The sequence below is a fragment of the Lepisosteus oculatus genome, chromosome 3 (genome assembly GCF_040954835.1).
Source record: "Lepisosteus oculatus isolate fLepOcu1 chromosome 3, fLepOcu1.hap2, whole genome shotgun sequence".
Taxonomy (NCBI): domain Eukaryota; kingdom Metazoa; phylum Chordata; class Actinopteri; order Semionotiformes; family Lepisosteidae; genus Lepisosteus; species Lepisosteus oculatus.
This window is the reverse complement of record NC_090698.1, coordinates 7,986,455-8,013,263: the sequence shown is the minus strand read 5'-3', so window position 1 is coordinate 8,013,263 and position 26,809 is coordinate 7,986,455. Positions and strand designations below refer to the sequence as shown.

General features: G+C 48.6%; 1 protein-coding gene across 6 annotated transcripts; it reads left to right on the top strand.

Annotated features, from left to right (window-relative positions):
* Positions 1-858: 858 nt before the first annotated feature.
* tp53 (tumor protein p53) lies at positions 859-25,355 on the top strand. Of its 6 annotated transcripts, XM_015340733.2 has the most exons (12): positions 859-946; positions 1,366-2,183; positions 14,671-14,793; positions 15,558-15,600; positions 16,006-16,221; positions 19,433-19,619; positions 19,994-20,106; positions 20,326-20,435; positions 21,136-21,272; positions 22,008-22,102; positions 22,746-22,849; positions 24,370-25,355. In XM_015340733.2, exons 2-12 carry the CDS (start codon positions 2,080-2,082, stop codon positions 24,467-24,469), a joined length of 1,332 nt encoding a protein of 443 aa, XP_015196219.1. In that variant the 5' UTR covers positions 859-946; positions 1,366-2,079; the 3' UTR covers positions 24,470-25,355. The 6 variants fall into 6 exon arrangements, with proteins under 6 accessions (XP_015196219.1, XP_015196220.1, XP_015196221.1 ...); XM_015340734.2 differs by lacking the exons at positions 859-946; positions 1,366-2,183 and adding an exon at positions 11,819-11,961; XM_015340735.2 differs by lacking the exons at positions 859-946; positions 1,366-2,183 and adding an exon at positions 13,903-14,370.
* Positions 25,356-26,809: the final 1,454 nt, after the last annotated feature.

Sequence of the window (26,809 nt, the reverse complement as noted above, 5' to 3'; positions counted from 1 at the left end):
GACTTACAGGTAGATGACAAATTAAAAAGCACCAACAAAAGTCAAGAGTCAAGGCAGCAACGTGCTACTGAACTGCTGCTGTGGTAAATCTCTCGCAGAGCTCAGCCAAATCCTACTGGCAGAGTGGCGCCATCATTCCACACACATCTAGTGGAAACTAGTGGATGTCCAGGCTAGTGCAGCTGAACTGACCTGCGATTCCCTGTGGTTCTCTAATATTTTGGCAGGGCAGGATCGTATTACTACTATATTTGAAAATGTCAGCTGACGTTCCTAAATGGCACAGCCAGCAGTCGTTGTCTCCCGCCCCCTCCCCAGCCTGTGCTACACTGCAACGCAGGCCCATTGCGCGGGCAAAGTTTTCCAGATCCGTGCTAGACCGACACCTCCGCCCCCCACCCCCCACCCACACACACACACACACACACACACACACACCAGTTTCCTTCCACTCCAGGACTTTGATCCAACTGGCACGCTGGCTTTCAAAAGCAGGCCAGGAGGCTGCCCCTCTCTTTGCAGGCATCTGACCAGCAAGAGGGGAGCACTGGGGACTCCCCCCAACCCCACCCCCCATAAAATATCAGTACAGACCACAACCCCGATGGTGGCTTTTTTTCCACCCCCCCCCACCCCTCTCCAAGGGACCGCAGTCCAGCAGGGGGCGCCACTCCCTGTGAGTTTCATAGGCGTGGAGGGCAGCCTGTGTCCGGTGAGGGACTGAGGGCTGGCCGGCCAGCTGTACTGTGTCCTGCGCGGTTCAGTGCTCCCGCTGGCTTGCTGAGAGAAGGGCGTGCCATTTAGCGTGCTTGTCTATAAATACATGCGTTTGTAATCGGGCGCCGCAGGCTGTGAGGAAGGGAGGAGATTCGGGGCCGGCTCCTGCCAGGGATCTGGAGAGACGGACAGATGGCCAGACGGACACAGGGCACCAGCCTTTGTCCACGTGCGTGTGAGATACAGACCTGGGGCAAAAGGGCAGTTGTGTGTGTGTGTGTTTGTCTTATTTGTCCGCCGCTCTGGAGAGGAGGAAGGGAGGGCGGCCCGGGCTGGTGAGAGGCGAGGTTAATGGAGTGTGTCACAGTCCGTGTGGCTGGCTGGACAAGCCGAGCTGAGGCTGTGGAAGAGACAAGAAGGAGGCAGCGGGGGAGAGGCAGCGATCGGGAGAAAGAGAGAGATGTGGCGAGCGTTTTGAACTCCCGCCAGGCACACTGGTGGGGGGGCGTGGCGGATGCTGTCTTGTGACAGTGCAGTTTGAACCGGCCTTCACAGAGGGAGAGGGAGTGCGAGAGAGAGAGAGAGAAACCAAACTAAAATCCCCTTCTTACTCAGCACTTCCGCGATGCTCTTTCTCTCCCTTTCCAGCATCGGCTGGGCCACAGACCCTCTGCTGAGAGCCCACCTGAGAGAGAGGGAGCGAGAGAGAGAGAGAGGCAGCAGATCTGGGGCCAGAGGATCAGATCCGCCTTCAGTCTGGGTGCGTAGCAGAGCCTGCTTCCGAAAGGAGAAAAAAAAAAATTGTCAGCAATGAATGAACCAGGCTGTGAATTGAGAGAGGCAGAAAGGATCGAGAGGGCTGCGAGCTTGTCCGTGGGCGCTGCTTGGCCCTTTTTTTTTTTCCATTTGCAGGTCGTCGAAAAAAACAATTCCATCCTGGAAGGGTTCTCGGCCTCACTTGCCGTTTCTGAAACCGAGCTGATTCATTCCTGGCCTTTTCGTTTTCATGCCGAAGTCTTCAGCTACAGAGAAACGCCCCCCCCCCTGCCCGGCTGTCTCCCTCTCTGCTCAGTTCCATGGCCTCGGCTGATGCGCGGGCCCCTGTCGGGGCTCTGGGTTCGGGCCTGGGGGGGGGCGCAGCCAATGGGAACCCACTCGGCCGGACCCCCGCGCCAAACCCGGCGGACTCCGATTGGCCAGCGCGGGGCGCGTTTTTTCGCCGTTTTCGACGTTTCCCTGACGTTTTTGCTCCCCTTTTCCGCTCCCCCCCCCTGCCAACCATTACTACCTCCCCTTCCGTCCCATCTGCTATAAATTCGGGGCAGAACCCCCTTTCTCGCCCGATTTGCGCCCTGCGGAGCTATGGATCCAGACGCTGTCCCCTCGACCTCGAAGTTCTCCCCCGATTTGGACTCTTACAGTTTTCCGGAGGACTCTGGTGAAGCTCCTGAGCTCAGCTGCAGCAGGTGGGTGACTCCATTTTGGTTAGTTTTTCTGCCTAGGCATGGGAACTGTGCAGAGCTCCGATAAAGCACATCTGCTCGCCGTGGCTTACTTCTGGCTTTGGCCAAATTCGCCCCGCTTTCCGTAGCCCCTAAAAACTCAGGGGAGCCCTTGAACTTCCGAATTAAAGCAGGTCTGTTCTTCATAGGCAGAGATCTCTGAGCTCTGAGAGCAGAAGAACTGCAGCTGCCTGTATCATTTTGGTGCTTCTGTATTTGTTGTGCTGCTCTCTCCCAGGAGTTTGTGGGGGGCTCGTCTTTGCTTTTCAGGGGTGGTTGTGGTACTTCGGGGGGGGTTACTGGAGATAAAACCGATTCCCCCGCTCCCCATCTTTCCCCGAATTCTAAATATCAAAAGAACTGGCTGTTTTTATCTGTTTCAAAGGGCGCTCCAGCCCCGGTGTCTCGTAGCCTCGTTCGCCCCGTGTTTCTCAAAGCGGGGCGCAGTTTGAAATGTGTCTTCGAGGACGACGCCAGCGAGGCAGAGCGGGCTTGCAAAATGTAGCTCAAAGACTGTAATCAATAAAGGATTTTTGATCAGACATGTCTACTTTAGAGTGTTGTTTTTAATAGCTTCATTATGACAAGCACAGATACCAGCATGTGTGCAGAATGTTTGACTTGGAGCTGTGCAGTCCTGCATATTGGAAAGCGGACTTCAAACCTCACTTCAACAAAGATGGTGGTCTCACCGAAGCATAGTTCCAGCAAGAGGCTGACGCAGGCGTAGTTTAGCTACTAACCTCTGCAAATAGCCTAGCGCTGGTGTCTCAGTTGCTTGTGTTCCAGTGAGCCTGGCTGCTCTGAATTTGACATCATGTGGAACATTGCTTCTGGCAGTTAATTGTGTGCTTTTATTGCCAGTCATAAAATGACTAGGACTCATTTTGCCTGTTTTATAAGGTTTTTCTTTATGTTTCTCGGCACTAATTGTTTATAATCTCTGTAATGTCCTCGCAAGAATCTCTTGCCACAAGCCTCCGGGTGGGGAAGGGGGAGAAAGGCTCCACAATGCCCTCGTTTTAACTTGTTGAATTTTGAACCACATTGGATGACGTTTTTTGAAATTGGAGAAACAACAGTCCAGAGCTGTCGCCTCCCTGATCGCGCTCGTCTGCACTAGATTGTTTGGAGGTTGGCTTGGATCAGCAGCACTGTCTGTTCATGCATCTCCCATCTACAGTATATCCTGTGTAGGTATGTACTGTTTACATGCATGCACTGAAGGAGCCTGACGAAGACTATTATGCAGTACCTTTCCATTTGCACTATAATCTCTGGGAGCCTTGTGAAAGATGGCAGTAGAAGGATTGTATTGGCATTTTTATGTGCTTAAACTGAGCATTTGCTTTGCTCGGTCTGGGTTTTAGCAGTGAGTTTCTGAGCTTCCAGAGCAATCAGTGTGCTTTACTGCACTGTCCCATGCTTTTACCACGCTTTTCAACACACGTGCTGTCAGGGCAAACTCTGCAGCAGCTCTGTTGAGAGGAGGGTCCGATTCAAAACGTGGCAGTAACGGGTGATCAGTTTTTCTTTTGTCTGACATGGGAAAAGGGGTAGTAGAGAACCATCATGTGCTTTCGGCCTGTATTTACTCGGAGTTCCGTTTATTTTTAAATCAATTCCGTTTTGGAAAAGGATGGATGTTTAGCTGCTGTTCGCCTTGCCTTTTAAATAATTAGTGGAACTATTGGACAGCAGCCAAGACGTTAGTATTTGAAATGGTTAGAATACAATCAGGAATATTTTTTCAATCAATTTTGATTTGCATTTGTTTCTTCAGTTGTGTCTGCAATTATTATTATTATTATTATTATTATTATTATTATTATTATTATAGAGTACTTCTTACTTTTTTCTTGGTTTTCTAGTTATAACTGCTGGGCATCACGGTAGCATGGTGGTTTGTGTTGTTGTCTCGAAACTCTGGGGTCTTGGGCCCAGTTCTGTCTGGGCACTCCTGTCTGTGTGGCTTTGCCCACATGAATTGGCTGATGCCAGCTTCCTCGCAGAGACCTGCTTTGTAGGGTGATTTGCAGCATGAAATTATCCACACCATTAAGACTGGGGCGGGGGACTATTCAGTTGCCATGTTTCGGAGTAGAATTATTCTTCGGGGCTGTTGCTTGCTATTCCTGTTGCAGCATAGATGTCACTCTCCTGTTTTGTGTCAGCTCAGCCTGCCCCTTGGCTAGCGCACAGCCGGTGGCAACCTGTGGCTGGTGTGCCACTAATCATCTTCCCCGCTCCACTTCCTCTCAGTGGTCACTCCGAAATGTGCTTTTGGAATCCGTTCTTTGCTGTTCCGCTCAGCGTAGGGGAATAGATGACCCTATCAGTAATAAGGATAGAGCTCTTTAGAAATCTGAATCACAAGAAAATACACCTTTGTATATTCGGCATGTGTACATTTGTACAGACAGTATTCCCTGGCAGTATTCCCTGCCAGGCAGTACAGACAGGAATAGGAGGCTGTCAAGAAAGCTGATGAGAGATTTCTGTAAATTACAGCGGGTGAAACTACTTCTGACGAGTCCTTGTGTTTCTGAGGCTGTCTCTGAAGTGTTCCTGTGATTAATCACTGTTCGTGTTGTGCCGGCCTGGGTTTCGCAATCAATCAGCCTGCCATGCCTGCTCTGGGCTCGAGGTGCTTGCGCAATGTTCACCAGAGCCTCCGTCTACTCAGTTAGAGACTCCAACCCCACTGCTCTTCGCCACCACCTCCAGCCTGGGCTTTTTTTTAAGGTGGCCCTGAAAGGCAGAAGGCTGATTGCGTGGCGTCGGCGGACTTCTGCTGAACTGCTGCGGTCGTGGCCCCTGTTCTCAGGACGAGCACGGCGGGGAATGCCAACCCCCTCTCTGACAGGTGACGCCTGTGGCCAGACAGCTAATGGTGAAGGAATCCGGGGCAGGCTGGCACATGCCTCACCTTGCTCTGACCGGGATATGGTGTTGATCAACACATGCTCAGCCTCACTGCCACCCTCTGGAGCCACGCACTCAGGGTGGTGCAGCTGGAAGGGGGCGTTAAGGGGGTGGGGATTATTTTCCGGATCCCTGGGGCGCAGGGAGTAGGGAGGATGGCCTTCTTTGCTCATGTCCTGCAGTGGGGGCTGTTGTCAGTTCTCTGGATGCCAGGGGGAAGTCGGGTATCCGTACTGCCTTTCAGAAGGCAACCAAGCAGGGGGGGCATGAGACAGACATGTTTTTCCTTTCCTGAGCTCTGTGCCTTTTTTGGGGTTTTAATGAAGTGAGTACCCGTGTACTACAACAGCACTCTAATACGCTAGTCCCACAGTTCATCAGAAGATCACTGTGACTTCATAAAGTCTCGTTTTCATATTTGACTGATAAAATACACTGCGCAGCGTGAAAAGAGACCGCGAGACTGCAGCTACGCTGAAAAGAGTGGACATAGCTGTCTGACAAGGTTAAAAAGGTCCCAGGGATGCTGAGCAGTCTGTACAAGACCGTGTACGAGGGTATCCTAGTTTAGCCAGCAGCAGGAATGTGCTCTTCCCCCTTTGTGTGAAATGCCTGGGAGATCAGCCCACTCTCCCCCAGCTGTATGTGTTGGATGTTGCTGCCATGTTGCACAAGACCTCCCAGAGCAACTAAATTTGCTGTCCCCATCTCCCAGAGTGTATCCGTGCTGCCGGGACAATCCCATATTCCACAGGATCCCATTGCTTGAGATCACAGAGTGTTGGACAGGGACTCTTCCCCAACGATCCAGTTTATAGAGTTACGCTTGCCATAGGCTTCCAAAATGTACGTCACCACAAATATTATCAGAAATCACAGTCCACACTCCAGCTTCAACAGGCTCGGAGCAGGGGCCTCCACTCTGGATGAGAACCTAGTTCATCACTTCACTACCCCTAGCAGTGTTTTGTATAGTCAGGTGGTCTAGAGCAAGTTTAAACTTGTATTTAACCAGATAATCATTTGAGAGCAAATTCTGTTCCCCATGGACAACCTGAAGGGGACCTCTTTCTTCAGCAGGGAATTGTCTGGAGCAATCGGAGTGCAGCGTCTTGCTCGGGGCTACAAGGGCATCACCCCACCCCAGGATGTGGGCTGATAAACTTCCAGTCACCAGCCTCCAACCCTAACAACTCAGGGTACACTGCTCCCCCCATTGGGGACCACCTCCTCGATCAAGGGTGCGTCATGTGGAATGCGACCGCCCCGCCATCCAGCTGTGAAGACAGAGCCGGAACCATCACTTTTCAAACCGCTCTGTGTCAGCAGAAGTACAGGGCGAGTGCTCTCACATGGGATTCAGATGGTGCTGAACGCATTCCCAGCATTTTTGCGGATTCTGTATCCCAGCTGATGCTGGGCAGAGACCACGCCAGCCTTGTACTGTGTGTGAGCCACCCAGAGAGAGGCCCTGCCTCTTTGCAGGCAACACTGACTCATCTACCAGCTGTTAGACACAGAAGTGACATCACACACCCCTGGGAATGTGCTCTGCTTGACACTTCCCTTCCGCGGCCCCTTAATTGTGTTGATCTCTACTTGGCTGTATCGGAGCTCCAAGCAACAGAATCCATGAGGTCCAACACTCTGTGATCCTGTGGAATATGGGATTGTCCCGGCAGCACGGATTCACTCTGGGAGATGGGGACAGCAAATTTAGTTGCTCTGGGAGGTCTTGTGGAACAAGGCAGCAACATCCAATCCATACAGCTGGGGGTGAGTGGGCTGATCTCCCAGGCGTTTCACGCAAAGGGGGAAGAGCACTGGCCAAACCATTAGGAATTCTTCAATCCAGTGAATAGACTCTCTCAGTGGCAAGATATGAGACTGTTAGACCTTGTCCGGCCACAGCAACTGTAGGATCCAATGGACTTTGTATTTCAATCCCTGCAAACAACGTGGGATTGGGCAGCAGATACATTAAAGCTCTGCTGAATACATGCCCGTGTCCTGCTTGCAGAGACCCAGTGGGCTGTTTGGTGGGGTTTCCAAATAGTTTGGCCAGTGAGTATGTATCAGTGGTGTCCTGTCCTTGCCAGGACTGCCAAGACTCCTGCAGGGGTTATTAATAGGTCACCTCTTACCTCACTTCCAGCCTCCGTGCACTGGTGCTGTTCACCCCTCCGGGAGGCTGTGTGTGTAAGGAGATAACAGGACACTGTGGGAGGACAGCACACACACCCTGCTCGACACCGTCCAGGGCCAGAGCTGGAGTTAATGGAACCAATGAAACAAAAAATTGACATTTGTAATTAGAAACGGATTAAAGGTGACCCTTCACACAGCAGGGCATCTGCTGGAGCAAGATGCTGGCTTTTCTGCCAGCTAGTCAAAGTTGGACAGTAACTCAGTTGCAGTGGCTTAGTAGCTGCTAATATAGCTTGTTGAATCTGAGTGCGGCATCATGCTCAGGGGTACAAGGGCATCACCCCACCCAGGACGTGGGCTGATGAACTTCCAGTCAGCGGCCTACAGCCCTAACCACTGCTCCTCACTGCTGCCCGGACTGGGGGTACACTGCTCCCCCCATTAGGGTGCACCCCGGTGTCCTAGCCAAATTTCCCATTGCCCTTACCAATCATGGCCTCCTAATAATCCCCCTCTCTGAACTGGCTTCATCAGTCTGTTCTCCTCCCCACTGAGAGCTGGTGAGCGTTCTGGAGCACTACAGCTGCCGTCACATCATCCAGGTGGGGCTGCACACTGGTGGAGGTGGAGGGGAGTCCCCATTACCTGTAATGCGCTTTGAGTGGAGTGTCCAGAAAAGCACTGTATGAGTGTAAGCAATTATTATGAATATTACATGGCCTTTCTCAAGCAGTAGCCGCATCTGGATGAAAGATTGCCCCACCATCCAGCTGTGAACGCAGAGCCTTCACAGTGACCCTGTTTCCCCTCTAAGGCAGACAGTGTGCACAGTTGCCAGTGTGTTCAACATGTAGCTGAGGATGTGTACTTTCAGAGGGAGATGCACCATCGAAGGGCTCAGACACCCCGGCAGCCTTGTTCTGAGTTTGGCGGCTGTGTTTTGTGCTGTGTTCGTGCCCTGGGGTGGCAGGAGCGAGGCGAACCCTCTTATTTCCATCTCAGACTGGGATCTCAGAATGACTGGCTCGGCGGAGCGAAAACTGGATTCAGTGCGGGGTCACCGCAGGGTGGAAGGGAGTGAACATCAAAAAAACAGAAACCACAACACTGAACGTCTTTGTTTGTGTTTTAGTCACAGAGGCGCCTGCAGTCACAGATTTGTCAAGTCGCTCTCGGCTCTGATAATGGTTTGAAGTTCAGCAGAACCGGAGAGCTCCTCCGCAGCGGGAAGGAAGAGTTCAACCTGAAGAATTTGGGGCGATTGAGAGAGAGAGTGTGTGTGAAAGCTCTTTTTCTTTATGGAGCTCCGGATCAAATTCCACTCCCCCCAAAACTAAAATGTAATCATACACATATCCATTTTATTCCCAAGGATATTGTCTCTTGCTTGATTTGCACCATTGTTTTTTTTTTGCCATCATCCCTTTCGGCAGCAGGTTTGAGTGATCTCTTCGTGATCAGAGTAACAGGAGATGATGGGGTACACGTTTATACTGCAGGTGCCACGACGCATATACCCAGATAGCACCATGAAGGCATGAAGATGCAGAGCTGTTTTAATCAAGGTTAAAGCGGAGTGAAATATTGTAAAGCAGAGTCTGTTCTGCTCTCTCCATGGTATACCACAGTAAACATGGTATACCTCAGTAAACGTTTCCGAGGCGTGTCTTCTTGTGGCTGTAAGAGCCGGCTTGTTTCAACCTCAGCCTGATGCTGAGTTGGAAGCATTCTTTCACAAAAGCAAGGTGACGTTCAGATTCTGAGCACTGAAAGCATCACGTGATCCAAGTCCTCAAAAGCAACTTGGCTCATTCAGCCCCGCGGAGTTCTTCAGATTCGACAGGGAGAGGTGGAACGTGAGGACAAGAGGGGAAACTACGAGAAGGGCATTTAAAAAACAAGGAAGCGGGGGGGGCACTTCTTTACACAAAGGGTGGTGGGTGTGTGGAACAAGCTCCCCAGCTGTGTGGTTGAAGCAGACACTCTGGCTTCTTTCAAGAGACAGCTGGACGAGATCATTGGATCAGTTAGTTACTAACAACCAAACGCCAGATGGGCCGTCACCTTTTTTTTTTCTCCGTCCAAGTCAGGTTTGGCCTCTGGTCAGCATGCAGGGCTGCAGGTCCGAGCTATGACAGCGTTCGGAGAAGTATTTTATTTTTTATTTTTGTGCGAGCTTCCAAAGGGAAATGGTAAACCTTTCACGAAGAGCAAACAACCCAGCTGCTGATAATCGCTTGCTTGTGACAGATCGCCATGCGAATCATTTCCGCCGGGTGGGGGGGGCTGTTTACTCCTCTGGCGCTCCGCGGAAGCGGGGGCTCAGGCTCAGGCGGGGGTCAAGGGCTCACCGGAGGTGACTTGACCGCTTCCCCCTGCCGGGCCGGACTCTGACATCCGGAAGGTTCCGTTTTCAGTGACTGCGGCCGCCTACCTGCCTCCTGTTTCACGGAGAAGTGAAACCGGTTTTGTAAGCCGCGTTAACCTCCCCGCCAAAAAACAACAAGTGGACTAAGAGCGACTGCGTTTCAATACAGCGGGACAGAGCCACGCCGCTGAGAAAAGTGAGAAAACAGCCCCCTACTGGCCGTCTTTGATATATTACCACTCTTATCTAGCTTTTTATTAACTTTGCTCTCACTGCACGCAGTCTGTTTCATGATAACCTGATGTTTCCAGGTGGTTGTATTCAAGGTTAGTAGGTTTTGCATTAAAAAAAGCATTTTTTAAATAACTAATTTTTAATTATCTGATTAGTTGCTGAGCAGCCAGGTGGCACCGTGGTGAGCATTGCTGCCTCGCAGAGCTGGGGCCCGGGGTTCAATTTTGGACCTGGGGACCTGTCTGTGTGGAGTTTGCATGTTCTCCCTGTGTTCGTGTGGGTTTCCTCCAGTTGCTCCAGTGTCCTCCCTGTCCAAAGACATACTGGTAGGTTAATTGGCTCCTGGGAGGACTGGCCCTGGTGGGAGTGTGTGTCCTGTGCAGGGTGTGTCCTCTCTTGCACCTGTTGCTTGGCAGGATAGTCTCCAGCTGCCCTGTGACCCTGAACTGGATCAAGTTCAGGGTCACAGGGCAGAGGTTAGAAAAGAGATGAAAGAATGATTGGTTATTAAAGTACTCCACTTTGCACAGATGGTATGTCTAGCCTATGTGCTAAGGTCCCGCAGTGATATGTAGCAGCCATATCACCCTGCAACTCACAACTGGCAACCCACTGAAGCTAAGCAGGTGTGAGCCTGGTCAGTACCTGGATGGGAGACCTCCTGGGAAAAACTAAGGTTGCTGCTGGAAGAGGTGTTAGTGGGGCCAGCAGGGGGCGCTCACCCTGCGGTCCATGTGGGTCCTAATGCCCCAGTATAGTGACGGGGACACTATACTGTAAACAGGCGCCGTCCTTCGGATGAGATGTAAAACCGAGGTCCTGACTCTCTGTGGTCATTAAAAATCCCAGGGCGCTTCTCGAAAAGAGTAGGGGTGTAACCCCGGTGTCCTGGCCAAATTTCCCCCCTGGCCTTTACCCCATCATGGCCTCCTAATAATCCCCCTCTATGAATTGGCTTCATTACTCTGCTCTCCTCCCCACTGATAGCTGGTGTGTGGTGAGCGTTCTGGCGCACTATCATCCAGGTGGGGCTGCACATTGGTGGTGGTGGAGGGGAGTCCCCATTACCTGTAAAGCGCTTTGAGTGGAGTGTCCAGAAAAGCGCTATATAAGTGTAAGCAATTATTATTATTATTATTATTAGAATTCATATTAGTGTAACGCATACGGCCACCTCTGGTTGTGAGAGCCGGCTTACCAGCGCGGTGACGTCACCGCCCTTCCCTGTGAGAAGCAGGGACCGCAGCCGCTGGGCTGAAGGGAGATTTCCCTTTGGCTCAAGTGGCTGGGTCGCTGTTGAGTGACGCCTGAGGCCCGGGTTTGACTCTCTGAAGGTGGGGGGGCCCCACCTGCGGCGGCAGCGGCAGCGGCGAGGTCTCACACCCACGTGAACCCGAGAGCGCTACATTAGGAACAGTGGTCATCCTTGACCTCTGACCTCTCACTAGCGGACAATCCAACACACCCCGCAGATTCTCTCCACAACACGATGGGCAGATTGTGTGTTTCTGTCAAATCGAGTCTGTGTGGAATCCAAGCACCTGCGAGAGGTCAGGAGTGAACCTTAATCCTGTTAATAAAATACATCATGTCATTTTTTTTTTTGCTACTTTTTTCAATTCTGTCTTACAGGACGCACTTTTAGGAAAAAACAATTGGATGTGAAGCGAAAAGACGTTGCGGGCGCCCTCTCGCTTTGGTCGCACGCAACGGTAGGCTTCCGTATGGCAAACGTGCTTGCGCCCGTTAGAGGTCGCGGTCATTCAGAAAAGGCGCTGGATAAAAAGCAAGTGCGCCTCTCGTATGGACTTTACGGTGCGTGCGGGAGAACGGGAGAAAACTGTGTACGCGTCTTTTCGGGATAATACGGTGCTATGGTCACGTGACCACGGAGCCTGGGCGGTTCGAGCCCAGCGCCCCTCCCCTCTTCCGGTTTGCGGCGGGGATTTCCCGAAGCGTGGTTCTGTAGAGAGAAAATCTGAAAAAAAGAAAAATAAGTTAGTTGCCATTGAGCGGGTGCAGGAGGAGGAGGAGGACGACTTCGGATCGATTGCAACGGGACAGGAGGTAGGCATGACAGCTACTCATACTAAATTCTATTCCTCTTAAAATCACCACCTGAAAAATTGCCTGTTTTTATCCAACGAGAAAAGCGAGGGTTCAGCCGAATGAGCGGACAGTAATCAAAATTGCACACATGTGATCTGTTTAGAATGGGGAAGATAGTTTGCGGGTGCTTGGCCGGTAATCCTTTCGACGACTTAATGATTATTATTTTTAGAAAAAATAAATTGGCGGTTCGCTTGGGCGACTGGTTTTCCCTGTGTTAACGTTAGCTAGTTAATCGTTTCTCTTCGGCGAAAAAAGTGAAAGTGGAGTTTGTGAGTGGAACCGAGTGATGCTGTGTTTTGATCAAGGTAGGTGGGGGTGGGGGGTTGGGGTCTCCTACTTGTATCTTATTTATTTTCATTAGATCAGGAATCGATTTGCTGTTGAAGCTGGCCTGGCTTTGATTTTCACTCCTTCTCCGCCTGTTTTGTGTTTGCGTTGATGCTTTTGGTTCAGGCAGAGTCGTCTTCGATCTCCTCTGTAAATCTGCAGGTCTGAGATCTTTTGCATTAGTCGAGCAGTTTGGTAAACGGCGAGACGAGCTGAAAGACCGATCCTCTAGGTTACTGAGATTTAATTTATTGTTCGTGCTCCGCTTGGCTGCTTATGTATCTGACGTTTTTCGATCTGACACGAATGGTTTAAAGATTTAAATTGGGAGCACTTTATTTAACATTCTATTTTTAAATCTTTGCACACAAAATTAACACCTTAATTTCCCAGCTGCTTAAATTTAAGCTAGGTTAATTTTAATTTGGAGATCACAACTTCGAATTCTTCCATTTCTCAGACGTATTCGGGAGTATATTCGTTTTATTAAAACCCCTCATAAAGTCAATAATTTTCTGTATGTGACACCATCATAGTAAAATTAAAATTAAATTAAAATCGTTTTTTTTAATCTGAAGGAGTGCTGTTGGGTGAAATAGTCTACAGTAGACACACGTGATTTATATTTGGGCATGTTTACGTCGGTTGATGTTGTCTTTGAACTTGGTGTTTCTTTAATTGAAACAAATCCCGGCTTCCCATTCCCAAGGTGTATGCAAGTGCTTTAAGGGAGGTGTATGCAAGTGCTTTAAGGGAGGGAAAACCGAGGACGAGATTCAAAACGCAGACATGGAGTTCCTAACAACTTCTGAAGTTCACAAAGGGGTACTGTGGGGGAAAATTCGCGTTCTCTTCGTTTCCGTGTTTAGAACCTCATCAGCTGCAACGACCTCGGTATCGTAGCGCAGTTGTGTCCTGGTGTGACCTCCACCGTTTCGGGTTGATTTCTGTGTGAATATATACATGTTCACAGCTCTGGCGTGGCCTCCCCCTTCAGTGTTGGCGATCGCGGTGCCACCATGAGAAACTTCATTTTCCGGACTCGTTGGAAGCTTGTGCTGTGAGGAAGGAGGTAGGGGAGGTCACAGCCTAAGTCCATTCGTAGTTTCTGTTTCTCAACGTCATAGCACAATAAAAACATGCTCTGACGGAGTAGAGAAGTTGTCGATGCTTCGAGGTTAGCTATGGGCTTCGGTTTGACTCTCTTTCACATTTTGGATATGACAGATAGATTTTGCTCCCCCCCCATCCCTTCTTGTTGTTTCCCTCGCCCAATTACCCCCGTCCATCGGATCAATGGCTTGAAAAGAGGGGGGGAGCGTGGCCGATTAGCGACATGTATACTCGAATATAGCGATTTGGGCATATTACTTCGCATGTTTTGTTGGTTATTTATAGAAAGCTAATGCTGCTGGAAGTGATTGTAAATCCAGTTTGCGTTGTTCATTTTGTCTTAAAGACCGTGTTAGTGGTGCGGTCCGATGAGGTCATCCTGTAGGCGCTGTAACGCGAGAAGCTGTTAACGAACGACAAGCAAACGTTTTGGTTTCTCGAGGGCACCCGGAGCGTCAACATGGCCGCCGGTTATTTCTCTTTACTGTATAAACAAAGAATTAGTGAAGCCCTTCATTTGTGTGCCGTTCCTTCCGTTTTTTGTTCAGTCCTTACCGGCCCTTTCCTCAGTTTACTCGAGATAAAGACCCTTTATACGTGAAGTAAGAATTGTTTGCCTTGTGGGCTCAGTATCAAATCTCGTGGAAGGTTACCTTACAGTTCCAGTATGACCCACCAGCAGGCTTCGGGTTGCAAACGCATGAGCAACGTGATTATTTCTGGGATCTCGGGGACGTTAACCTGAGAACAACAATACCCACAGCTTTGTGGCCAGGCAAAAGTGAAAGAAAGTTGAAATAATGGTGGGGGAGCACTCACAGTTAGAACAGGACTCCAGTGCTTCAGTTCCGTTCAGGCCGTAATAGCGCTTTACGACCTGAAATGTTGAGTAGTTCAAGGTCTGGTAATACTTGGTGCATCCAGGTAAGTCAATTGAGAGTAAACTGTGAATAACTATCACCGTCTGACCACCATTTAATTTCTTCAGCTTTGCGTGCTGTTGTAATTTTCTCAGTTTTTTTTGTAGACTGTAGTCTTAAATTATTGTTTTGTTTACTCTGGTGTGTGTTGCCACAGGGGTGTATAGCACAGCCACAGGGGACCTTTCTCATTACCATTTGAGTCCTCAGGACTGTAGGCTTTCTATGGGGAGATATGCTTACAGTACCTGGTTTCTTGGGCACGTGTTGACTTCCTACCTGCTCTTTCTCTCATCCCCTCCAGCCTTGCTGCCTGGCCTGCCTGTCGCCTTCTGAGCTGCTGCGAGTGCGAGGACAGCATGGCGGATCCCGAGCCTGAGGGGCTGCCCCTGAGCCAGGAGTCCTTCCAGGAGCTCTGGAACATGGTGTGAGTGCACCGGGAGGGTGGGGGGGGGGGCGCAGGGGTCACCCCACCGCCCGTGACCCCCAATGTGTGACGGGTGCCCTTTTCCAGCTGCCCCCGGCGTTGACTGCAATTTACACGTGTCAAAGCACCCAGCGTGAAAATGACACAATGCACTGGAGGAACGATGGAGGTTTTTCAAGCCAGAGTAATTTCCGGAAGAATTGTACTACACAGGTGCAATTCAGAAGAAGGACTAGCAGTGGAGGAGCTCTTAAAAAAAAAAATCTGTGTCTGTGGGCCTGTCGAGAGGCGTGTCGGGGGAAATCATTGCGTAAGGGTTCAGACCGCAGGCAAGCCTGGGTAATGGCACTAGCAGGCACTTGACTGGGACACCCCCAGTGACGTGTGGTAGGGATGGGAGTAGCCAGCTGGGGTCCTCTTTGTCCTTGCTGCAGCACCAACGAGGGTCTCCTGTGACCTGCGGGGCTCCTGCAGGCTTCTAGCGATGTTGGCGAGAAGCGCAGTGCCCCCCCCACCGGTTGGCATTTGCTCTGCAGCCGAGATCCAAGCCTGTCAAGTGCCAGAAGGCTCTGTGAGTGGGCGGCTCCGCGTCTCGCTCCGTTTCAGGCTGGCGCAGGCGTTTGTTGCTGGAAAGCCAAGTCTTAGAGCAAACCAGAATCCTGAAAGGGGTGAGTTAGAAGTGCTGTGGCACTGTGCAGTGCTCCGAGTCTTGTCGAGTGCATCACTGATACCTTTACTGATTCTTTTCTTTTTTTTTTTTTCAGGGCTGTGCCTCCTGAAAATGCTCAGTGGCCAGACCTGCAGAGCGTAAGTCTGTTTGAAGTTCTGGGCCATCACTGCCTCCCTCTCTACCATTTCCTCAGCTCTCACCCCCAGCCCACATATTCTTTGCCCTAGTCCCTCGACAGTAATCACTAGCTTGCGCTGGCTGCCCCTTCTTTTATATACAGGCCCGGTCTCTTCCTACCAGTTTTCCCAGTGGTCTTGGTGGCTCAAATGACCTCTAGTCACTTGTATCCATTTGTGACGTTCTCGTAAAACATTTTCCCTTTAACTGACACACAGTCACCCCATCGTCTCGTCCTGGGAAGATCAAGCTCACCTCCTTCTTTGCTGTGTAATAGTTTCCTGTGGAACGAGAGAGACCTGTGCAGGACTGTATACTGCTGCCTCACGGCTCACCTGACGCTGCTGTGTTCTGCTCCTCCACAGATGCTGTATACCAATGAATTGGTTCCCAACGCCATCGACAGCCTGTACGAGGAACTGGAGCCTCACGTCTCCATGCCCCCCCAGCCCATGGTCTCGAACCCGGATGGCTTGGCGCCCTCTTCCTCCACTGTGCCATCCACGTCCGACTACCCCGGAGAGCTGGGGTTCCAGCTGCGCTTCCAGCAGTCTGGCACTGCCAAGTCGGTCACCTGCACTGTAAGTCCCTGCGCTCTGCCCGCACCGCCGTGCTCTGTCTGATGCGGCACCCTCCCCCGAGCCCGGGTCACCTGGATCCCCTCACTCGTCGGCACCCAGGAGGGGGGCTGCAGGCAGCTCGGTGTTGCGCGCTGTCAGATTGTTTGAGTTTGGCGTCAGTCAGTGAGTCGGCCGGCCACTGCTTGAACACATCTGGTTTTAATCACTCTTGTCTTCGTTTTCTGTTCTTTTCACCCAGCTGTGGAGTCGGAGTTACTGTGCAGTCTAATTGGGCTTTATATAGCACCTTTATGCACGGTATTCTTAGTTTTCTCCTCCTTTGGGCAGACATTCTTTTTATTATCATCACGTGTATCATTTAAAAATGGTGAACTTGCCTTTTATTCCGTTATGCAGAAATCTGTTTAAACTCCAGCTGGATTAATTTAGGGTGCAGTAAATTAACTCCATGTTAGCCATTTTTTATTATAGAAAAAAGGCACAAATCCACATTTTGATGAATGAGCATTCGCGTTAATCTTTTTTTTTTAAGCTTTTCCGTTTATGGAAAACCACCCGTGTTACTGGTTTCCTGCTTCCGAAGTAATTTTTAATCTACTCAAGTTCATTAACTGTTATTTAGTAGACCGCCTGGCTTCAGAATCTGCCTTGTAGCCCTCTAAGGGTTTAAACTTCTTACTCTCCATCTGTCACAACTGGTGTAAAGCAATACAGGTTAAAAAAAGTTAAAAGATTCTAGTTAAGATTCAACACCAGCTCCTCCGTCCTTAGTATTTTGTGCTAAATAGTTACCCGTCAGTTGTCCGGGATCCGGGGGCGGATTACTCCGAGCCTGTTGTGTGCGGTCCGGCGGCAGGTCCACTGTGCGAGACGCGGATGCAGACTGGGGAGGGGGTTTGGTTGAGGTGAAATGCCAAAGCGTGCTGCAGGAATGGCTCGGGGGGGATCGCTTTAGATGTCCGTTTTTGTAAAAACCCGAGATTTAGAGGGCAGGCGCTGGGGGGCGAGGGTCTCCGCTAATGCATGGTTTCGGAGGCATGACGGGGCATGTCCCGTGGAGAAAGAGGGCCGTGCCTCCGCACGTCTGGGAAGGACAGGGTTAACGCACCTCCCACACGCTCCTCGCTCTCCGTCCTTCTTTCCCTCATCTCCCTTCCCCACCATCTATCTCAGCTCCTCTCCCTCTCCTCCTCCTTGCGGTGTCCTAGCTGCGGAGATGGCCAGTTTTTTCAGGATGTAGCATAAGCAATAACCACAGCCACACTTGTGCAGGTTCAGAGCAGCAGTTTCTGTTGCTCTGTGTTTGTGTGTGTGTGTGCACATACTCATAAGAGGTTCGTTCCTAGAATCCTCTACTGAACTGGCCAGAAGACTGAACCATTCTTGCGACATTGAGTTACTTGCATGACTTCAAAACAGTCTCAATATTAATTATAAGTGATCAGAGTTTGGAGAGTGTTAGAAAGGCATTTGCACCCTTTGTTGTCGTGTCTAGAAATAATTGTGGCTGGTTTGGATGAGGGGTTGTTTGATTAGTGACCCAGACTACTGCAGTTAGTATATTAGTGAGTATACTGACTAATGTTGCTCACCAACGTGCACACATGCGGGGGCAGCGATCGTACCAATACGTGAAAGTTTGTTATCCAGTTTCATTATCGGTCACCTATTTAGTTTTGCGCCTGCTGAAGAAGTTGGGTGATGGGAAGGCATTGACGCTGAAAGAGAAGTGGTTTTCGAGAGCTGTTTCTTGTGGTGGTAACAAGTCGTCCCACCTCCCTCAGCAGCAGTAACTGGTTGGTGTCCTTTCTTCCAATGGGAATCGTTCGTGTGGTTTCACCACATTTTCTTGGCTTGTTAGTGAATCTTCAGAAAATCATGCATTTCTAATAGCTTGTGCCAGGCGTTCCCTGTTGAAAGAGGGCACTGTTGTTAAGGTTCAGGAGTGAAGCAGGCTAGTCAGTACTTGGCTGGTTTGGTAATATATCGTGCATTTTTGCCAGGTTTCCAGTTTTTTACTGTATGTGGCCGTTCCTTTTTCTTAGGGGGTATTTGATGGTGCAAAGTACAGTTCTGTAGCACTGCCGAAGCTACAGGGAGGCTGCTGCTCACTCTGTCTGTAGTTGGGCTCTGTCTGAGGCATGCCAAGACTTGTTCAGAGCAGGCCAGCCTGGGAGGAGGGAGGGGGAGAGACTCGCAGACTGCCTGCAGAGCAGAGACTTGTACAGTTTACAAGATGGGCATGTCTGCACTGCAGAACACAGGGTGGGAGGGAGGTGTATATATAGTTCTGGGCAAAAGTGTTCTGCATGGATCGGGTATTTCATTTTGTGACACTACAACAGGCGAAACCACAGTATTTGAGATCTTGGAAACAGTATGATTCAACAGGTAAGTGAAATTAAAATGTTAAGGTTTACTATGATTAAAAGTGTGAAATAAGGCAGTCGTAAAAATTCTGAGATTTCAGGTTTCTCCTCAGTTTCTCAGGTGTGGGTTTGATGATCATACCTTTTTTCCATTGGAACTTTAATTTTATTTTTCAGGTAAAATCCTGAGTTGGCCTTTGATGTATGTCAAAGCTGAGCGTTATTAAAATTAGAGACCTGAAGGATTGTGACAGTCTCACTTGGTTTGGGGTGCTGGCTGTTCTGCTGACTCATGTGACTGTTCTTCCTTGAGTTTACAGTTGTAGTTTGTATTCTCTATATCTCCTCAAACAGCTTTAAGGTGAATAATCCTGAAGTCTGATTTTTTTTCAGGGCTCATGGCATGAAACTGAAAACTAAAATTGTGCCTTGTTAAAATAAAAACGGGGTGCCTTTGTGAAATAAGGGAATTATAAAAAAAGATTCAGTCTAGACTCGGTCTCCCAGAATGTCTTGGGCCGAGATGTTTTGTTTTTGCTCGGGCAAGTTTGCTCTCTGCTGTCATCTGATTCACTTCTAAATCGCTGGGGTGTTTTTTCAGCCTGTGCTTGATACACCATTTAGAGAAGCAATCATCCTGTCTGATTTATTTTCAGTCCATACAGTCGTCAGTGGACCATGCTATGCAGTATTTACTGCTCCAGTCTTTGGGAGCTGACCTTGTGGTCCTGTTGTAGGCTGTGCAATGCAGCATTGGGCTCCTAGAGTCACTCCAAAGCATCTACTGACCCTCTCTCTCCTGCCTGATCTCCTGATTCCTTTCCTCCCCCCCACCTCTGCAGTACTCCCCAGATCTGAACAAGCTGTACTGCCAGCTGGCTAAGACCTGCCCTGTCCAGATCTTTGTGTCTAACCCACCACCCATGGGTGCCCTGATCCGAGCCATGGCTGTCTACAAGAAGTCGGAGCACGTAGCCGACGTGGTCCGCCGCTGCCCGCATCACGAGAGGGCCCCCGAAAACAACGAAGGTACCCCATGTCTCCATTTGCAGCTTTCCTTGCTTTGTGTATCAGGGGCGGCATGCCCCCTTCTGAGAGTTAATTTGTCACTTTCATTAGTTTATTAAAATATTGCTGATTAAATACTGCTTTATCAAAATGGGAGCAAGAGTTCCACAGGAGAAAACCACGCAGATGGAACAACTCTGCATATATTCTATCCTGTGATTCCTTGAGGCTGTAAAGTAGTAGCTGTCCAGATGTTTTTATCATTGTGCAAAGCTGGGTATAAAAGGATGAAGCCATTATTGTAGGAGCACTCACCTGTGGTGCGTTGCTTAAGGCAACAGCAGACCTGGCTATTACATCGGTTCTAGTTTCTAAGCCTTTGTTCTGTGTTCCAGGTCCTGCACCCCCAGGGCACCTGATCCGCGTGGAGGGTAGCCAGATGGCACAGTACATGGAAGACGGTAACACCCGCCGGCAGAGTGTGCTGGTGCCCTACGAGTCTCCTCAGGTAACCACTCACCCTGCTTCTGGTTTCTGTCTTAAGGTGCTTCGGCTTGAATCAAAGGACGCTCCTGTTCCCCAATGCTAGGCAGCCTTGTCTTTCTTCCAGCTGCTCTGCCCCGGCACCCTCTCGGTCCCTCTCTAGCTGGGTTTAGAGTGTGCCACTGTTCTGCAGCATCATGAGCATCTGCCACCTCTGACCAGTCTCATTCTCTTGTCCCTCTAGCTGGGGTCAGAGTGCACCACTGTGCTCTACAACTTCATGTGCAACAGCAGCTGTATGGGTGGCATGAACCGGCGCCCCATCCTCACTATCATCACCTTGGAGACCAAGGAGTGAGTCTGCCCATCGGTCTGTTGTTCTCTCCTGTCGTTTGCATCCATCAGCCTTGTCCTGTACTTGGTTTCAGGCCAAGGCAAAGCCACTGCAGGATTCCTCCGGCACATTGAATAATTTAATAAAACCTATTCAGGAGTTAAGGACCTTAAGAGTGCTGGAGACCTGTATTATTTATGAACTGCCTGGTGTTTGGACTGATTGTGAGAATCACTCCTTGTTTTCTCTTACATGCTGATCAGTTGGGTTATCTCCTTGCTCTTTCTTACTCTGTTTTCATGTGCAAGGATCCCTGTTTCCAGGCATGTGATGAAAGGAATTTGATCCTTGTTCTGTTTTGTATGGGCTCTGTATTCCAGTTCTGTTGCTGATGCAGAAAGGCAAACATATCACATAATGTATCTTCTGCCCATCTGGTGTGGGCTTGTGTAGAGGATCCCACCAGGTTAAAATCTGGAATGTATCCACCAGCTTTGCGAAAGGAGTCCGATTCCAGTGATTCTTTTCCAAGGTTTGAAGATGTGGGGGGGCAGTGGTTGTGCTATCCCTTCCGTGGCCAGCAAATGGCACTGCAGAGTCAGGTGAGAACAGATTCTCATTTGCCTTTGGCAATCTGGCCCGAGTTCCTGAGGCAGAAGGTGTGTTGCAGTCAGACCTGAGCCTGGTTAGGCTCAACAGCATCTCTTGCATTCTTCCCAGGGGTCAGCTCCTGGGGCGCCGGTGTTTTGAGGTACGCGTGTGCGCCTGCCCCGGCCGAGACCGCAAGACGGAGGAGGAGAACTTCCACAAGCAGCAGGAGAAAGGGAGCAGCAAGTCGACGGGGAGTAACAAGCGCAGTGAGTGAGGCAGCCTGGGAAACGGGGGAATGAGCTGGGACACTGGGACACACAGTGGGGATAAGGATGAATTGGCATGAACAGAAATCAAGACCTATACAAACTTTTTTCTCTTTAAAAACTGGAGTCACACTGAATCTGAAGTTCATGGCAAGATATTAAGTGAAATGTTCATGTTTAGAGAAAGAAACCTGTTGATTTTAAAAGGCATTGAGAATAAATCAGTTATGAGTGATGGTTTGTAGAAACAGAAGACACCTGTCAGGCTTATTTTAATCCACAAGAGTATTTTACGTTTTGAAATAATTCTGATTAATCAGTGCATTTTATTTCTTCATTTGGACAAAGATCTAGAACTAGGACAATGAATTGCTTTGGGTCCTTGAACATGCTTTCCTGGTTGCTAGACATGAATTGCATTACATTTGTGATAAAGTATTAATTTCTTCCTTGTGGTTCAAGGTGAGACCTGCTGTCACACCATGACCACATAGCAGCCATTCAGCTCGAACACACACCTGGTCTTGTGGTCTTCTCAGCCTGCTTCAGAGCTGGAGAAGAACATAAACAGGTGATTTTGAGCTGAATAGGTTATTGGTGGGGCTTTCTCAATTTGGCAGGTCTCACCCTGATCAGTAGGGCTGAAAAAAAAGTCTTAAAACTGCAAGACAAGCTATAAGAAATTTTTCCCTATTAAGTCTGTTGAATACTGACCTCTCCTCCCCCCTGTCCCAGATATTAAAGAAGTGAACCAGTCCACTCCCCCGTCTGACAACAACAAGAAGACCAAGTCCAGTTCGAGCGCTGAGGAGGAGATATTCACCCTGCAGGTGAGAGTTTAGGCTCTGCACTGGGTACACGCCCACTCCACTCTTGAACATGGGCATTGTGGAGCAGTTCTGGGAATTCTAGTCCCAAGCCTTTAAGACCCTGTGTTAAAGGTATTGGCAGTTGAAAAGTGGTTTAGTACATTATTATGCTCCCCTAGCAGACAAATGACTGGCCACTTGGGTCTTCTGAAATTTGCAAATGTACAGAAATATTCTCCCTAGCACCATTTCCTTTCATTTCAACTGTATAACCCCCTGGAAAAAAAGGGTTTGTGGAATAAGAGTGGGTGTTTGAGCCATGAAAACACATCTGGACATGTGAGGACTGTCCATTGACTGTTTTTTCTTTACCATTTCCTTCTCAGCTGAACTGAAACTCCAATATGGGCTCAAAACAAACCCAAAACCAAATAGTTTTGACACTTTGGGATTTTTTTAGCTGTTTTATTATTGCTTTGCGAAGGCTTGCGGCACCCGTTTCTCAGGAGTTCCTGTCTTTGTGGGGACGGTCTCTCGTGTTCGAATCTCACCGATGCGGCAGTGCACACACACACGCCGCTGAAGTTTTCCGGAGCTGGTGTGTGAGGGCTAGTGTGCAGTCTGGGGCTGACCGGTGTGTGTGTGTGTGGCGTGTCTGTTCGAGGTCCGGGGCCGGGAGCGATTCGAGATGCTGAAGAAGATCAACGAGAGCCTGGAGCTGAAGGATCTGGTCCCAGTGGCGGACCTGGAGAAATACCGCCAGAAGCTGTGAGTATTGCACTGCAGTGACCGGCTATTGCCAAACCCCGTCTGTGGCGTTTTCACATCAGGGGGCCTTTCTACGCCGTCTTATGGAGTGCTGGCTTAAAATGGACTTAAAAATGACTGATCTCCAGTCCTGGGAGAGTTTGGCAAATGAAATGTGTATCTGGAAAAAGGTTGGAAATGTTAGTATCAAAATCATGTGAACCTCAGGTGGTTGGCCTCGCACAAATATGTTGGTGTTAAACACAAATACACATGACCTCACCTCTTCCTTGTTTTAGCCTTCCCCAAAAAAATGGCCAGCGGTTATTCACATTCATTTGAGCCAACAATTGGCTGGATGTCAGCCAATCAAACTGTAATCTACCCCTGTTAGGATAACGTAAAAAACATTAATCCCAACTGCTCCAGGGCAGCTGTTTAAATGGCTGACCCCGCGCTCTGACCCCAAGCTTTTCTCCCTGTCCGTGTGTCTCATGGAGAGCCAAGTTGGGGTATGCGAAAAGACAAATTCCTAATGCAAGAAATTGTATATGGCCAGTAAAGTGATCTTATTTTACCTTATATGAACACAGTTGACTGGTCCCTGCAACAAACATCACAAATACAGTGTATGACCAGATTATTAATAACAGAATGTTATTATGATGGTGTAACAATTCCATCTAGACGTCATTGCTTTCGGTTTAGATAGTGAATATGGACATGATTTAACCTTAACAACAATGTCTTCACAACTGTCGTTCGACAGTACATTGCAGAGTATCAATGCCAATATTCAGGAGTACATAAAAACGGAATCGAAGAACCTATACAGAGCCAAACCCAGCTGTGCTCTAAGAGCCAGTCACACTAAGCAGTTGCTATTTTAAACAGATGTAAGCAGTTATCAGTGTAATCGTGTATTTTCAAAACATCCGCAGTCTTCAGTTAAATATCGGATCATGATAAGGGAATCTGTTGTATTAATGCTGAGGCAGTGAATTCTAGAACTGGCACAGAATTCCGACGTTGTTTACAATAACAGTCGGGCAGCTTTGGCCATTAATATGGCAAACTTTCATGTAAAAGAGTTCAGTAATATAAAATTTGTCTGCGCAAATTGTGTTCTTCAGCTTGTCAACTTGTTTACATTGATAATTTTTAATATTATGTACCATTGTTACCCACAATATCTAAACCAAAAAGGGCTTAGATTTCCGTGCAAAGCAGCAGAAGGTGGCGGTAAGCTCACAGAAGAATTGCCATGTGGATATTTAGTCTGTGTTCATTATTTGAGGTTTTGTTCATTAGAATGGGTAATTTGTCGCAAGAAAAATGTCAGCAAAGCATGTGCATGTATAATGCACAGAAGTTATAGATGGGTCTTGAAATTTTAAAAGCTGCCTGGAATTTGTCCAGGGGAAAAGAGCAAGCACCCTGTGTCTAGTCTGACTCCAGAGCTACATTTCCCCCATCGTTCCCATCTCTCATCGGGCCCTGTGCACATTTTCACCTTGCTTTTTGTCTCTCTCTCTCTGCAGGCACACCAGGAGCAGCAGCCGGAGGGAGAAGGACAAGGAAAAAGAGCCCAAGAAAGGGAAGAAGCTGTTGGTGAAGGAGGAGAAGACTGACTCCGACTGAGGCCTGAAGAGTGCCAAAAAATGCCCCCTGTTTGAAATCTGCAGCCCATGTTTACAGGCCGTTAGCGCTGCATGTAACCTAAACTAATGATCAGGATCATGTGGAGCTGATCTTGTTTTGTCATCAGAGTATTTTTGTCAATGGGGTTGTCTAGACCTGTTACTACAGCTGGATGCTGACTCAGCCAGGGGGCATTTTTTTATTGACGCCCCTTCCTTGTTTTAGCAAGAAAGGGATAAAGGTTTCAGAACCGGTTGTATGACAGAAATCTTCTTTTAGCTGGAATGTTTTTTTTACTATATAGACTATTTTTTATGCCATTTTTTTTTACACAACAGTGCTCTGACTATAGTGGCCGTGATGGCAAATTTGTATTAGTTACTTTCATACTGCAATAATACTTGGAACGCCACAAGTATGAGTAAAGTGGCTTCGGTTTTGTTCTTCTCAATGTGCTGTTCCTTCTCTAGCAGCCAGCTGTCACTGCCCTATCGAATAAACCAAGATGGACCATGGGCTGCTTGTGTGCTACGGTTAGTTGCAGTTCAGTCCTTGTCCAGCTGGTATTTGGTGGACGAGCTGGATTACTTTGGTATTGACAATTATTCTTGGTGAAGAAGAAACTGGCAGGTGGTGTGACATTGAATCATGAAAGTGATGATGTTACTTCCTGCTCCCTGTTTTTCACCACTTCCAGCATATAATCTTGTAAGCTGAGGATGACAAGAACTACAAATAAAAAGTCTGGAGTGTTTTTGTTCTACGTCTGTTCTGTCCTGCAGATGGGCAGGGACCGAGTTGGACCTCATCCTCTACAGCTTTTCTCGGACAACAATCATAGCATTATTAAACTTGTTGATGTCCAGTAAAGTTTTTCATTCTTAAAGTGACTGGTGTAGGCTGTTTTTGTGTGTGTGTGTTTGTTGCGGGGGGTGGTATTGTAGCAGATTTGGATACTTCTATTTTTTTTCGGACTCCAAAATTTTGCATCGTTTTGAGACGGGAAGAATTTTGCGCATGTAACGTTAGTTGGCCTCTTCAAACACCTGTGAAGGGTGCAGCAGTGGAATTCACATGCAGACTGGGACTCTGGGCGTTTACCTTTCCCCTGGAAATTTGACTGGAATTACTAGCAAAGATGTTCCTTTTGTGCCATGTGCGTGCTAGAGGAGTTCCATTGCTCAGTGGTGTACTGTTTTTTACTACACGACTGATAGTTATGCAGAAGTGCTCCACTTTGTAAATGGCACTACAGAATGCTTTTGGTAGCATTTTGAATGTGACATTTTTGAGTGGGTGGGTGCCTGTCCTGAGCTGGGGGTTTCGGAAAACCGGCAGCTTTTGTTCCCCTTGACACACGATAATTCAATTTGCGTGTCTCTTTCTCGTGCAGGTTAACAACAAAATTGGGGTCTCAATGAGGAGTGATACGATTCACCGATTCTGTTCAGACAAATCATTGACCTGAATCTTTTTATTGTGCCAGTGGGTAATTGTGGTTTACAGGTTTCAAACTGTCCAGAGGTGTAGTAACTACAGCTGATTGGGAGATCCTCATTGCAATGTAGCAAATATTTGACTGCTGCTCTAGTTGCTCCAGTCCTTAAGGATGAAAATGTCATCCAAAACATTGAGCATCCAACAAGACTGGATTTATAAATCTTTTGCTCCACCTGAGGGGCAGGTAAGATCGGTTATGTGCTAAAGCAGATTGCATTACATTGTTTATCCAATGCATTTGCAGGCTTGTGAGTTCTATGTTGGAGTTACTCAAAAAGCGTTTGAGTGGATCTATGGCAACACGAGTGGTTTACTGCTACAATCTATCTCTAATCATTCCAGACCGCTGCTTTTCAGTTCATCATCCGTGGTGGATGTGGTTGAGAAGATGCGAGAAGCGAGGTTACGGTGGTATGGACATATCATGAGGAGGGACGTTGAGGAAGTAACAAAGAGGGTAATGGAATTTGAGGTGGAAGGTAACAGAGGAAGAGGCAGGCCTAGAAAGAGATGGATAGATTGTGTGAGAAAAGATATGGAGGTATGTGAAGTGAGTGAGGAAGATGTGCTCGACAGAGACAAATGGAGAAGAGCAACCAAAGCAGCTGACCCCAGGACAGTCTGGGACTAAGGCTGTGAAAAAGAAAGAAGAAGAAGAAGAAGAAATCCTGCTGAGGACTAGCATTTTTCAGTTAGTTTACAACCCTAGAGGAAAGTCCCTCACTCCCAGTATCGAGTTAGTTGGTGGTTAATTGGTCCAAGGATCTCATCCAGACATTTCTTGAAAGAGTCCAGGGTACCAGTTTCACCAAAATAGCAGTGTAGTTTGTTCCATACTCC